Source organism: Chelonoidis abingdonii, chromosome 9 (genome assembly GCF_003597395.2).
Source record: "Chelonoidis abingdonii isolate Lonesome George chromosome 9, CheloAbing_2.0, whole genome shotgun sequence".
Taxonomy (NCBI): domain Eukaryota; kingdom Metazoa; phylum Chordata; order Testudines; family Testudinidae; genus Chelonoidis; species Chelonoidis abingdonii.
In genome coordinates, this window is record NC_133777.1 from 33337411 (window position 1) to 33352741 (window position 15331).

The 15331-nt window shown below is 48.7% G+C and overlaps 1 protein-coding gene and 1 long non-coding RNA gene across 4 annotated transcripts in view; one reads left to right on the forward strand and one right to left on the reverse strand.

Annotated features, from left to right (window-relative positions):
- Window positions 1–15331, forward strand: part of LOC116834644 (uncharacterized) — a 323581-nt gene that overhangs the window by 76628 nt on the left and 231622 nt on the right. The gene's annotated exons all lie outside the window — the stretch shown is intronic.
- Window positions 1–15331, reverse strand: part of LOC116834649 (uncharacterized) — a 39702-nt gene that overhangs the window by 19063 nt on the left and 5308 nt on the right. For both annotated transcript variants that reach the window (XM_075069351.1, XM_075069349.1), the window contains exons 2-3: window positions 9173–10304; window positions 1133–1349 (exon numbers count right to left, since the gene is read on the reverse strand). In XM_075069351.1, coding sequence (XP_074925452.1) covers window positions 1133–1349; window positions 9173–10052 — 1097 coding nt within the window. In that variant the 5' untranslated portion in view covers window positions 10053–10304. The remainder of the gene's footprint in view (window positions 1–1132; window positions 1350–9172; window positions 10305–15331) is intronic.

The following is a 15331-nucleotide window of genomic DNA, read 5'->3' on the forward strand; positions in this document are numbered from 1 at the left end:
CACGGAGGGGCAGAGGATGCTGAATGCTCCAAGGAGAGACCCAGGAGGTGAAGACGTGTGAGCTTCTTGCCCGGAACAAGTCTGCTCCAAGGGAGAGGAGGCTCCCCAAAGTCCTGACTGGCTTTGTTGGGAGCTGTTCTAGAGCATCGCCTGGGGACTCCGTGACAAATTCCCCAGCTTAGGTCCCAGGATTAAGGATGGAGCCCAGAGTGTAAATGGCTGCACAGACTATAGCTGCTTCGCTCCTGGAGAGCAGGGAACCTTTCTGGCTAGAGGCAGACTCTGCTCCGTGTGGAGGGCAGAGGACTGTGGGAGGGAGGAAAGTGTCTAGAATACCCAATTTTCCAATCCAAGGATTAAATCACAACTAATTCTGATGCTGTCAACAAGAGTCCCAGCTTTTTTCCTTTGAATCCTCCTTCTCACTGATAAAGAGACAGCTCTTCTCCAGCTTTGGAGCTAGGACACTCGGCATCATTTTAAACAATTAGATGTGCCCTTTCAGTCCCAGTTCCTCTGTCAATACCGTAGACAAGAGGCTTTTCTGTTGTTTTCTACCTACCTGTCCACCCAACCCTGTCCATTCCATTTCCTCACCCTGCTTATGCCCCACCTCGCCCGTTCCACTATTTGCTGTCCTTGCCTTTCCAGAGACCAGGATGTGCCCATCAGTCACTTGTTAACCATGTTGATGCTTACTAACCGAGATGCACACACTTAGTTGGTGGTATTCCTCTAGAGAGTCTCTTTCTGAATGAGAGCTGTGGATTGTGGGAAATGGGGTGGATGATGGATCCAATCATACCAGTCATAAGATTGGTGGAAGGAGCCAATGATTTTTGGGGGGTTGAAATGGGCCAGTGTGTTCCAGTCTAGACTTGAGCTCAAGGAGGGGGGATTGGCAAGTCAAGCAGCTGGATAAAGGTTGGTGTGTGATGAGGCCACCATTAGGCTGAACAGAAAAGGGGCATGCATACAGGAGAGGCCGCCCGTTGTGTTACACATAGGTCATGGCTTGACCAGAGAAAGCTCATGCCATACAGTAAACCAGTTGCTATCAGGGACTCCTCTACATACCTCTCACGGGTGACCAAGACCCCATCAACCCTACTCTACTGGGCTGCCTTCTCACCTGTTTTTCTCATAGGCATGTCTCCCAGGGATCAGGATCTCCAGGAGCTCTGGGTCTGCACTCCCATTGCTTGTGTACACTAAAGCATCCAACAGGTTGGTAGCACATGCTGCTTTCCCCAATGTGAAACTGCTGCTGTTTCCAACGTACAGGGCGATGCCTTGGGAACCAGTGCTGAGAAGAGGGCTGCTGGAGTTTGGTGGGAATGGCAGGTCAACTGCACCGCAGGAGGAATGAGAAAGATTGGAATAGATGCAGTGAATTAAAAACATACAAACTGGCAACAACTCAGCAGGGAATTAACAGAGCTCAGGGTCAGCAGAGCAGCAGATCACATCATGTAGCACAGGGAGAGTTCATTTCAATTTCTAGCTCTCACTCTAACCCCCACCTTTCCCTGTCATTTATACTTCCAACTTTGACAAAGAGCTTTCTTTTGGGCTAAAATATCCCATCCATCACTGTGCCCAGAGGTGGATTTTGTGGGGGAGTTTTAGCAGAGCTGGTTCTGCTGTATGAGTTCTACTTGCATAAGGAGACAAAATTCTACACCTGCGTTCTGATCAAATAACTGACATGCACAAAATTGCAAACAAGAAATTCTGACGTGCTTTTATTCAAACTTGGCTTACTCTTCAATGAGATCTGCATAACGAGCTAAGCCTGAAAGTTGAATATACTGTAACTCACTATATACAAAGCTGTTAAAAAAAATCCATTTTGTATTCTATTATCATATTTAAGTATAAATGTGTGATATAAAGTGACTATATGTTAGAGGCATAAATACAAGGGGACAGAACTAAGGTTGAAAGTTCAACCTTAATTTTGATGCATTTCCTTATTTCCCCCCTCATCCTTATTGTGGCACTGACACTATTTTATTTCATTTGTTAGCTGGTTGAAATTGCAGGAGGTAGAATGTTAATAATATTTCTATAGCACTTCAACCCAAGAATCTCAAAGTGTGAAACATTAAGGAATGAAATCTCAGTACTCCTATGAGGCAGGGAAGTCCTGTCCCTGATTTACAGATGGGGAACAGACACAAGGGATTGAAGTTATTGACTAGAGTCACAGTGGGACAGTGACAGGGCTGCAACTCAATTCCTAGTCCTGTGCTTTGGCTACTAACTTGGGCATCCTAGTAAGTTGCTCTGCCAGAATTTGGCTTGTACACTATTCTCTTTGTTGCTCAGCACCTTGGAAGCACTGGGGCCTAGATCTCTACAGTTGCCACTGGCCAGGATTTCAAATGAGACTAGAGATTTTGGGTGCCTCAGTTTTGGTGGGCCTCCTATGATTTTCAGAAAGTGCTAAGTGCCCACTCTCTGAAAATCAGGTCCTTTGAAGGTGCCTCATTTTGGGGGACCCCAAGAATGTAGGTACCCCCAAATCACTACCCTTTTGAAAATCTTAGCCCCCCCTCAAAAATACAAACTAAAAACCCCCCATAAGAAGTGTAAGCAGAGTCAGGATGAGCTCTACCCTGACATCTGGTGGTGAATTATGGCGAGTGTGGAAAAGAATTTCAGAGGCTGATCATGTTTGCATAGGCACACCCACTCTGCCTAGCATAGCCCACGGCAGCCTAAAATGGTTACTTTCACAGCTGTGGGATCCCCAATTTCTTTGTTATTGGGGCAGGAGGAATAAAGTGTTGTCACCCTGATTAAGTAAATGAGGAACTATGAAACTGTTTTATGATAAAGGGTTTCACTATTAACTAAATAGCACTTGCTAGACAAGGGACATGGGTTCCAAAACCCAGTGAATTGAGAGAGGTTGGGGGCAGGTATCTGTATGTGGTGGTGTAGGTGCCTTGTGTGAGTCAGAAGCACCAGTTCTACCTACTCCTCTCTCCATTGTGGAATATCAGAGTTGATTTTTGATTCCCTTAAGAATCTAGATACAGGTTACTGAGCTGAACTTACTTTGGGCTAATGGTGCACTAGCACTGGGGCTCCCCTACTGTGAGCTGAAATCACTAAAGAGCTGGAATTGCTCATCTGAGAGCACTGAGTACTGTGCTAACTAGTGGGAGAGCCTGAAGCTATACTGTGGAGCAGAGCAGCTGGCAGAGCAGAGTGGAGCAGTAGTGGAGCCACAGAGTGAGTGGAGCTGAGCAGTTTGTGGGGATGGCTGGAGCGGATCATGGGACAGCTGGTGGAGCAGAGCAGCTGGCAGAGTGGAGCAGCTGTGGGATGGGTGGAGTGGCCCACAGAGCAAGCGGAGCCAAGCAGTTTGCGGGGATGGCTGGTGGAGCAGAGCAGTTTGTGAGGACGACTGGAGGAGCAGAGTGGAGTGGCTGGTAGAGCGGAGCAGTTGGTGGAGAAGGTGGAAGCAGAACCCCATCGAGAGGCAGGGCAGTTGGCCCCGGACCACGTAAAGTGCCCCTTTCTACCCAGGCTAGGGGAGGGGGACCTCTGCAGATAGAGTCTCGAACTCTGGGGTTGCACTGACCTGGGACAGAGACTTTTGGGTTGTGGGACTTTTGGGACTGTGAGTGATCTTTGGGTTGCTGGACTCTAGGGACATTTGGGGTGTTGGACTTTGGAGTCTTGGGGTGATTTGGGGGTTGCTGGACTCTAGGGACATTTGGGGTACTGGACTTTGGAGTCTTGGGGTGATTTGGGGGTTGCTGGACTCAAAAGCCCAGGGAAGAGGACACGGCCTAATTTCCTGGGGTGGGTCTTTGCTCATGGTTTGGTCTATGAACTCTAGTTGAGGTGTTTTCCCAATTTAATGCTTGTTGTTTATCTCATGTAATTAAACCTTTTCTGCTACACCGAGACTCTGTGCTTGCGAGAGGGGAAGTATTGCCTCTTCAAGGTGCCCAGGGGTGTGTGTAAGATTTTCCCAGGTCACTGGGTTGGGGCTCGAGGTGGTTTTGCATTACATTGTAGGGAAGGGACCCCTATGTATTGAACCCGGCCCTGCTGCTATCAGTTCGGCCTGGCAGAAGGGTTACGGAAGTATGAGCCAAAAGTTCAACATCTCACCTGAAACAGGGCATCTCCACAGGCAGCACAGCATCTCCTACTGCTATCCTGGGGAACTAATTTCATACTGACTTGAAAGCATCTTGCTAAATTATCAACATTAAACTTATTCCATGGGAATCGCCCATCCTATCAGGCTATATTTGCTTAGCGTGAGACAGGAGAAGATCACAGCCAGAGGTAGTATAGCTTGCCAGTTAGCCTGAATCCCCTTAGTTTTTCATAGATCTCAAACCCCATTAAAGTACAGACGGTTCTGGTGTAAATTTAAAACACTATCTTTTTGAAGGAAAACCGGGACACCATGAATGGGACTGCTGACAGTCTGAATTTCGGCAAGAGAAGTAGAGATTGTTTGGCGTGACTAGTGTTTTAAAGAGACATGATTGACTTAAAAAAAAAAAAGTTGGTCAGAAAATGTTTTACCTGCTGTTGCTACAAGTAGGACAAAGTTACTGTGGAAAAAGATATTTCCATTAATCTTTTTCAGTTAACTTTGTGCATTTAGCAGCACTTTTAGTTTCCTTTTTAGTCAGTTTCCACATTTGTATGAGTCTTTCTCTCAGTTATACAGGAGAAAAACAAAATCTAAGTTCATATATGGCTTTAACTACTGCGGTATCTAACGTCTCACATCCTTTAAGGTGCTTATCCTCACATCACATCCTCCTTGTGAGGTAGGTCAGCACTAGTACTCTCTCTGTGCACAGCGTCTCAGCCAAGTAAGTGGCTTGTCTAGGGTCACACAGGAAGTCTGTGGCAGAGCAGGGAATTGAGTTCCAGGCCAGCAACCTAACCACTAAACCATCCTTCTTCCCAACACACACACACAGAGACACCAAAACATGACTACAAAACCACAGTACTTGGAAGGATGATTCAGGCAAAGGACCTGAAACTACTTTTAGCACATTTGTTTTAGACTGATTAGATTTCACATTGGTGTCTCTCTAACTGATCAACCTGTTATTTAAAAAGTAGCCAAAGTTCTGGGTATCTAATGTAACTGAACTGCTTGAAATGTATATTGCAGTTTAAAAAAGTATAAATAAGGGTCCCGTGTTTGTAAGCGATGACTAACAATCCTGACTCACAGAGTTACACAAGATGTTCTGCAGAGTCAGTGTCTCCACCAATCAGATTCCTCTGTTCAACTGGCTAAGTTTAGTAACATATTTGCTCCCCATCCATTTCTCTGAAGGAAATGTCAGAAGGACATGTCAGAAGGCGGGATAGCTCAGTGGTTTGAGCACTGGCCTGCTAAATCCAATGTTGTGAGTTCAATCCTTGAGGGGGCCATTTGGGGATTTAGTTGGGGATTGGTCCTGCTTTGAGCAGGGGGTTGGACTAGATCTGTGGTGCCCACCAGAGTATTTATGTGTGCTCAGCAGGGGAGAGAAGCCACGGCCCTGCACCTGACAGGGACAGAGAACTCTGGGGCTGCAGGAGCCAGTGTTCTCGATCCCTGGCAGGTGTGGAGCTGCAGCTTTTCTCCAGAGCTGCAGACTGCGGGTGCCAGGGTTCTCGGTCCCCAGTAGGCACAGGGCCACCTACTGCCCAGCAGGGGAGAGAAGTCGGGGCCCCACGCCTGCTGGGGGCAGAACACTGGCGCCTGCTGCCCCGGAGTCCTCTGTCCTTAGATTCATAGACTCTAGGACTGGAAGGGACCTCGAGAGGTCATCGAGTCCAGTCCCCTGCCTTCATGGCAGGACCAAATACTGTCTAGACCATCCCTGATAGACATTTATCTAACCTACTCTTAAATATCTCCAGAACACAATACTCCAGTTGAGGCCTAACCAGCGCAGAGTAGAGCGGAAGAATGACTTCTCGTGTCTTGTTTACAACACACCTGTTAATGCATCCCAGAATCACGTTTGCTTTTTTGCAACAGTATCACACTGTTGACTCATATTTAGCTTGTGGTCCACTATGACCCCTAGATCTCTTTCTGCCATACTCCTTCCTAGACAGTCTCTTCCCATTCTGTATGTGTGAAACTGATTGTTCCTTCCTAAGTAGAGCACTTTGCATTTGTCTTTATTGAACTTCATCCGGTTTACCTCAGACCATTTCTCCAATTTGTCCAGATCATTTTGAATTTTGACCCTGTCCTCCAAGCAGTTGCAATCCCTCCAGTTTGGTATCGTCCGCAAACTTAATAAGCGTACTTTCTATGCCAACATCTAAGTCGTTGATGAAGATATTGAACAGAGCCGGTCCCAAAACAGACCCCTGCGGAACCCCACTTGTTATACCTTTCCAGCAGGATTGGGAACCATTAATAACTACTCTCTGAGTACGGTTATCCAGCCAGTTATGCACCCACCTTATAGTAGCCCCATCTAAATTGTATTTGCCTAGTTTATCGATAAGGATATCATGCGAGACCGTATATCAAATGCCTTACTAAAGTCTAGGTATACCACATCCACCGCTTCTCCCTTATCCACAAGGCTCGTTATCCTATCAAAGAAAGCCAGGCTGATGAATACATTCCCTAGAATACCCAAGGGAGTTACAGAGAGGAGGTATCTGAGCTCTAGCATATCTTGGAAAGTCACAGTGGCAGACAGGAGCACGTATCTCACGACGATCTGCAAAACGAGAAAAATAATTAGTGCCCATGCTAGTATAAAAGTGCGAAACAAAGAACGAGACACCATGAAACTACAGACTCGTATTAGTTTAGACTCTGTGCCAGGAAGATAGGAGCAAGTAAAATTAAGAAATCATCTCAAACACTGGAAGGTGTAAAGGTGATAGGGAATAGCCAGCATGGATTTTGTTAAAGAACAATCGTGTCAAACCAATCTGATAGCTTTCTTTGATAGATAACGAGCATAGTGCACAAAAGCTTTCCATGAGAAGCAGGAGGAAGTGAGCCTCAAAATCCTAGACTTTTAGGTAGCAGTCTAATTATAGGTCTCACAAATGAGACTCTGTCATATCGGGGATAAGATGCTTAAGGATGTCTCACAAATACAAATCTTAGATCTGGGCAGCTACTAAAGGTCGCTTGCGAAACTGGCTGATAAACCCGAGACTCAGAGAGTAGTGTATTAAGTGTGCCAAATTCCTGCTGGGAAAAGGTAATAACACAAGTAGGTGTGTTTCCGCCAGTGGTCTGTTTGGGACTGAGTGAGCCGTTGTTAGTATCTTCATCAACGACTAATGTTTGCCATAGAAAGAACTTGATTAAAGTTTGCGGACGATATCAACTGGGAGGGATGGACGCGTGGAGGAAGGGCAAGTCAAAAATGACGGACAAATTGGAGAATGTTGAGGTAAATCGATGAATTCACATTAAAGACAAATGCAAAGTGCTTCTACGAGGAAGGAACACAGCAGTGTTCACACAATACACAGAATGGGAAAGAAGACTGTCTAGGAAGGAGTATGGCAGAAAGAGACTAGGGGTCATAGTGGACCAAAGCAAATATGACTCAGCAGTGGTGATACTATGTTGCAAAAAAAAGCAACGTGATTCTGGGATGCATGAACAGGTGTGTTGTAAACAAGACACACAGAGAAGTCATACTTCCGCTCACTCTGTGGCTGGTTAGGCCTCAACTGGAGTATTGTATCCAGTTCGGGCACCGGCATTTCAAGAAAGATGTGGAAGGAAATTGGAGAGGGTCCAGAGAAGAGAACACACAATGACACGTCTTGAAGAACATGACTAAGAAGGAAGCCTGAAAGAATTGGGTTGATTTAGTTGGAAAAGAGAAACTGAGAGGGGACATGATAGCATTGTTCAGGTATCATAAAAGGTGTCAACAGAGGAGAGGCGAAACTTGTTCACCTTAGCATCTAATGATAAGAACAAGAAGCAATGGCTTAAACTGGCAGCAAGGATGGAATTAGTGAACATTAGTAAAAAGTTCCTAACTTCTAGGGCAGTTAAAACTGGATAAATTGCCTAAAGAGTTGGAGAATCTGCCATCACATTCCAATCATGTGTATTATCCCACCAAGTTTCAGTGATGCCAACAATGTCATAGTTGTATTTATTTATTAGCACTTCCAGTTCTTCCTGCTTATTACCCATACTTCTCGCATTTGTATATAGGCATCTAAGATACTGATTTGATCTTGCCTCCCAATTTTGCCCTGACCCTTCTTTCTCTCTGCCATTATAGCCTACGCTCCCTCTTGTTTCTGACCCATCTCCCAGGTCTTTCTTCCTGTTCCCCACTTACCTGTGGGCTTTGCTCACCTGTCCCCGTCGAACCTAGTTTAAAGCCTTCCGGCTTCTCTCCACACTGCCCAGAACTGGCACCAAAAAAACCCAAAACCAAACCAAAACAAAAAACGCTCCAACTCTGCAGAACGGACATAATGTTGCCCCGTAGCATGTGCTGCCCCAGGCACGTGCTTGCTCCACTGGCGCCAGGAGCCGGCCCTGTATTGTTGGTGCCCGCCCCAATCTTCCGAAAACATGAATGTGCTACTGGCCACAAAAAAGTTGGGGACCACTGGACTAGAAGATCTCCTGAGGTCCCTTCCAACCCTAATAATCTATGTTAAGCCAAGAGCAGTTCAGATCCCAGTCAGCATGAGCCTAGTGATAACTTCACAGTTGGTTCATAAAGAGAAAACACTACACTGATCTCATGGGGATTGGGGTTTATGTGGGTAGGGAAAGTACTACTTAGCCCTTACACAATGGTTGCCATTAGAGGATCTCTCAAGAAGAGGCTGTCAGCCCTGTATTATAGATGGGGAAACTGAGGTACAGAGCAGTGAAATGACTTGCCCAAAGTCACCAGCTACAGAACTTGGAGCAGAGTCTAGTTCACTCACCAGCACTGCTTCTCTGGAGAAAGGAAACACTTCCTTCTACAGTCCCCAAAATGGGATCAAATCCCTACCATGAACTCCCTCCAGGTCTTTCACATTTGGGGCCTGCCTCCAAGGAGAAGGGAGTGAGGAAGGAGAAAGGTGAGTGATGACAAGAGGACAGTAAGACTGCTGTCCTTGCACCCATAACCCCCACTCTCAGATGTTCACAGTAGTCTGAAGAGTGGGATCCTACCTGGGGTTCTGGCTTGTGCAGGACCAATGAGAAATAGCCCCTCAGGAGAGGTTTTGCCATAAACATCCATGAAGAAATAAACCTCTTTGGTCTGTCCTTCGATCAGCACCAGAACCAAGTCCCTCAGGGCAGTGGAAGGAGGTCCCTGAAGTTCAATGAATTCAGACTCCCCAGGAGAGGTAACAGCATGAACCTCACTGATTAGCACAGCAGAAGCATTCAGCTGGGAAGAGCGGATGCAGTGGTTATCCTTGCCTGGGGTGGGCATGGCCATTTGAAAGATCCACTGAGAACCATCCCCATGGCACCTTTCTATTGACTCATCTGTGGTCCTGAAGGAGGGATCCTCCAGGAAAGCATCCCTGTTGGGGGTCAGCACATTGAGCAACATGTCCGCTCTGTCACTCTTCCTGGACTTATGGACCAAGGCATCCACCAGCCCGTCGCTGGTGACCCTCATGCCCTCCTGGTAGTTCCTCTTTCCATAATACAGGGCAATGGCATCAGGCCCGTTCTGGATAGTATTCTTAGGCAAGATCAAGGAGGGCTGAGGTTTCACTGTGGAAGACCCAACAAGAAAAAACCCTTGATTATCAGTGACTTTGCCCTGAAGGTTCAGGACTTTGTAGGCCTGGTTGCCGTTGCCATTGTAAAAGACCAGGTAGTAGTCATCCAAGGGGGCCTCTTGGCCGCTGGTGTGATAGAGCTCCACAAACTCAGAGGTATCTTCCCCCGGGTTGTCAGCATTGATCTCATTTATCAGGAGCGAGTGCTCTGTCTTCTGGTTCTTGATGAGGTTTTGAGCAGATATCTCATGAAGCAATATGCACATAAGCACCACAGTAGCCACCAACAGTCTGGCTCCCATGGCAGAGGCCATGAGCTCTCCCAAGTCCTAAAATGCTGGGATTTCTATTCCAGTTCAAACCAACAAGGTGCACGTGTTACGAGGGATGGATGGAATTCTGTTCAGCAACACCATCTTCTTGCCATGATTGGATGGCGATAAAAGACTTTAAATCCAGGCACGCACAGCGCTTCTGGCACCCCACATGTGCAGAATAAAGGGGAAATGCCACACAAATCTGCTTGAAAGGGGATCAGTAGGATGAGGGACTTCCCAACTCTGCCCCTTGAAAAGAGAGAAAAATATATAGTAAGGAAGGAGCTTGAAAAAAATCCCAGTGGAACTTAATGGCATTAAAGCGTTCTTTGTATCCAACTGCATCTGCTACAAAGCTTCTCCCTTGAACACCACAACAACTCACCCTTCCCTGTAGCTCTCTTAGAGAATGCAAAAATGGGACACTGGCAAGTGACAGTGCAGGGAAGTCCCTCGACCAGCTTTCTGTCCAGACAGACAGACAGCTCCACTCCGACCCCCTAGTTACCCATCAGCCTGATGAGTTAAGCGGCTCACAAGCCCCAGTATTAGTATCTTCCTCAAAGTGCCAGTGAAGGGGTATACCAGACCCTCTGAGGCCCCCTGCTGGAGACCTCATGGCCTTGTCATGCCCTGCCCCAAAAAGAGAAGTGGAGAGGGTCCTCCAAACTGCCTAGAGTGGCTGTGTGGGACACAACCAATCAGGGCCCAGCAGCCTATTATAAGAACTGCAGGGCAAGAGGGAGCTTTTTGCTGGAGTTGTAGGAGTATGGCTGGTGTGTGACTGGCTGGTGGAGCTATAGAATCCTGGGCAGGGCAGGGCTAGGGTGACCAGATGTCCTGATTTTATAGGGACAGTCCCGATTTTTGGGTCTTTTTCTTATATGCTGTCTGGTCACCCTAGGCAGGACTGCGGTGCCAGAAGCTGGGGAGAGCGAGAAGAAGCCCCGAGTTGGTTGCTAGGACTCCATTAGGACAAGGCCCTAAGGTCGGGTGAAGACATGCAGAGCCACAGAGAAGTGGCCCAGGGAATTAGAGAAGATGTGTAACATACCCCTGGTCTTCACTATGAGTTTAGGTCGAATTTAGCTGCGTTAGATCCATTTAACCCTGCACCCGTCCACACAAAGCCATTTTTGTTGACTTAAAGGGGTTTTAAAATCGATTTCTATACTCCTCCCTGACAAGGGGATTAGCGCTGAAATCGACATCGCCGGATCGAATTTGGGGGTAATGTGGACCATAGGCAGTGAGTTCCATACCCATGTGGTGCTTGGGGACCAGCAATATTCAGAGCCAAGGTCCCAGCTCCACCAATGTTTGGGGCCGGGGTGCCCCCCAGCCCCACCTGCGCGCGTCCCCCCCAAGTGTCCCATGGCCCTGACTTGCTGCCCCCGTCCCCCGCTCGCCTTTCCCAGGCCTGGAGCAGAGCATCTCTGTCTTTGTCTCCTCCATGCTGCTTCCCTGCAGCAACTGCTGCCGCAGGGTCCTAGTGCCCCCCACGACTGTCAAGGCAGACTGACTTTGAGCCTGCCCTTCCACCACAGATCCTTCCCTTTTCTGGTGGGACCCTCCACCAGCACAGCCCTCCCCCGCCCGCCCACAGTCACTGCTCCTGCCCCATGCTGGGCAAGGAGGCAGCCCTATTCCTCATCCCCAGTGATGCTACAGTGAGGGGCAGCAGCAGGGGAGGAGGTGCATGCAGCACCCCCTGGCACCCACCACGGGGGAGGCGAGGGAGATTCCTGGACCTGAGAGGGGCTCTAGGAGCACCTGCAGTGACAGTGGTGGGGGTGAATGTGCTGCTGGGGGGGGCAGGAAAGGAGGGATCCTCCCCCAGAGCTTGCTGCTGCCAGCAGGGAAAGGGCTGGGGGGAGTTCTCCTCTCTGGCCCCTGTCCCACAGCAGCCTGCCTGCACCTCAAACTTATCCTCAGCCCTGCCCCACCCCACACCCCCAGTCAGAGCTTTCACCCCCGCACTGCACCCTCTGCCCAAACCCTGAGCCCTTCCAGCACCGCAAACACCTTATCCCCAGTCCCAGCCAGAGCCCTCACCCCCAACACTCCTACTCTCGCCCTGAGCTTCCCACACTCCAAACTGCCCATTGCCAGCCCCAGAGCTCTCACCCCTGAACCCCATCCCCCTGCACCCCTCACACCCCCAAACTCCCTGCCAGAGCCTGCACCCCAATCCCCTGCCCCAGCCTAGGGCCTGCACCCCAGACCTCCTCCCTCACCCAAACTCCCTTCCAGAGCCTTGGGCAGGTGGGGGGCAGAGTTTGGGCAGGGGCGGGTTCTGGGCATCACCAAAATTTCTACAAACATGCCACCCCTGGTGTGGACGCAATTCAACTGTATTGACTCCAGGAGCTCTCCCAGAGTGCTCCATTTTGACTGCTTTGGACAGCACTCTCAGCTCAGTTACACTGGCCAGGTAGACAGGAAAAGCTCCATGAACTTTTGAATTTTATTTCCTGTTTGGCCAGTGTGGCAAGCTGATCAGCACAGGTGACCATGCAGAGCTCATCAGCAGAGGTGACCATGGAGTCCCAGAATTGCAAAAGAGCTCCAGCATGGATCTGATCGCTGTATGGGGAGATGAATCAGTGCTATCAGAACTCCATTCCAAAAGATGAAATGCCAAAATATTTGAAAAAATCTCCAAGGGCATGAAGGACAGAGGCTATAACAGAGACCTGCAGCAGTGCTATGTGAAACTTAAGGAGCTCAGGCAAGCCTACCTAAAAAACAAAGAGGCAAATGGCTACTCCTGGTCAGACCCTCAGACATGCCACATCTATCATGAGCTGCATGCAATTCTAGGGGGTGCCCCTACAACTACCCCACCCCTGTACGTGGACTCCTGCAAGGGAGTCTCATGCAACAGGGATGAGGATTTTGGGGATGAGGAAGATGACGATGAGGAGTAGGTTGAAGATAGCACACAGCAGGGTCTCCGTTCTCTCTGACAGCCAGGAACTGTTTATCACCCTGGAGACATTACCCTCCCAACCCAGGCTCCTGGACCTTGAAGGCAGAGAAGGCCCCTTTGTAAATATAATACATGGTTTAAAAGCAAGCGTATTTAATGATTAATTTGCCCTGAAGACTTGGGAGGTATTCACGGCCAGCAAAGCTACTGGAATGCAGTCAAGCAACATCTGTTCTTTATCTCTCTGTGTTATCTTCAGGAGAGTGATATCATTCATGTGTCTGATGAAGTGGATATTCACCCATGAAAGCTTATGCTCTAATACTTCTATTAGTCTATAAGGTGCCACAGGACTCTTTGTTGCTGGTAGAAATAGAGGAATTTTATTAAGGGGACATTCAAAGGTGGCGGTTCCTGCTGGGCTATGTGCCTGTGGCTGAAAAGAAATCATCCCCGCTGTTAGCCACACAGTGTGGGGAGGGGTGAAGCGATCACCCCAGAGAATTGGGTGTGAGGAGGGGGTTAGTTGGGTTTGTGCTACACGTTAACCTGAAAACCTTAGCCCCTTAAATGGCCAACCCATTTTAAATGGTCAACCCAACTCTCCCTTTTTTTCCTCTCGCAGCTACAAATGTTTCAACGCTACCACTATCATCTCTGTCCCAGAGGCTAGCGCCGATAAGAAGGCGAAAAAAACACACCTGCGATGAAATGTTCTCTAAGCTCATGCAGTCCTCCTGCACTGAAAGAGTCCAGCAGAATGCGTGGAGGCTAACAATGTCAGAGTCCAGGAAAGCACAAAATGAACGCGAGGACAGGAGGGACACGCGAGATGAGAAGTGGTGGGAGCAAGAGGAGTGGTGGCGGCAGTGTGATGAGAGGAGGCGAGAGGAGCTGTGGCTACTGGAGGATCAAACTGATATGCTCCGGAGTATGGTTGAAGTGTAGGAAAGGCAGCAGGAGCACAGACCGCTGCTGCATCCCCTGTGTAACCAACTGCCCTCCTCCCCAAGTTCCATAGCCTCCTCACCCAGACACTCAAGAATACGGAGGGGGAGGGGAGAGTGGGCTCCAGGCACCCAACCACTCTGAAGGCAGAGGAAGTCAAGGACTCCAGCTCTTTCTGCAGCCCACATCTTCCGTGCAAACCACAGACTGACACTGCATTGATCCATGCTGGGAAGTCACAGCAAACATTGCAACATCAAGGATTGCCCAAGCAACAGAAGGCTGGCATTCAATAAGTTTTGAAGTGCAATGTGGCCTTGTCCTTCCCTCCTCCCCTCCTCCTCCACCCCACTCGGTGCTTTCCTCCACCGGCCCTCCTGGGCTACCTTGGCAGTTATCTCCCTGTTTCTGTGACTAATTAATAAAGAATGCATGAATTTGAAACAATTACTTTATTGCCTCTGCAAGTGGTGACCAAAGGGGGCGGGGAGGGGAGGACAGTTGGCTTACAGGGAAGTAGAGTGAACCAAGGGGCAGGGCGGCCCAGAGGATTCAGGGAGCCTGGGGCAAAGCAATTTTGGGGGGCCCTTCCATAAAAAAAGTTGCAATACTTTAGAATACTATATTCTCATGGGGGCCCCTGTGGGGCCTCGGGCAAATTGCCCCACTTGCCCCCGTCCCCTCGGGCAGCCCTGCCAAGGGAGCAGGTATTCATCAAGGAGAAACAAACAGAACTTTCACACTGTAGCCTGGCCAGTCATGAAACTGGTTTTCAAAGCTTCTCTGATGCGCAGCGCACCCTGCTGTGCTCTTCTAACAGTCCTGGTGTTGGGCTGCGCGTAATCAGGTGATTTACCAGGTGATTTGCCTCAACCTCTCACCCCGCCATAAACATCTCCCCCTTACTCTCACAGATATTGTGGAGCACACAGCAAGCAGTAATAACAATGGGAATATTGGTTTCGCTGAGGTCTAACTGAGTCAGTAAACTGTGCCAACGTGCTTTTAAACATCCAAATGCGCATTCTACCACCATTCTGCACTTGCTCAGCCTATAGTTGAACAGCTCCTGACTACTGTCCAGGGTGCCTGTGTATGGCTTCATGAGCCATGGCATTAAGGGGTAGGCTGGGTCCCCAAGGATAACTATAGGCACTTCAACATCCCCAATGGTTATTTTCTGGTCTGGACAGTAAGTCCCATGCTGCAGCCGTTCAAACAGACCAGAGTTCCTGAAGATGCGAGCATCATGTACCCTTCCCGGCCATCCTATGTTGATGTTGGTGAAACGTCCCTTGTGATCCACCAGTGCTTGCAGCACCACTGAAAAGTACCCCTTGCAGTTTATGTACTCACTGGCTTGGTGCTCCAGTGCCAAGATAGGGATATGGGTTCC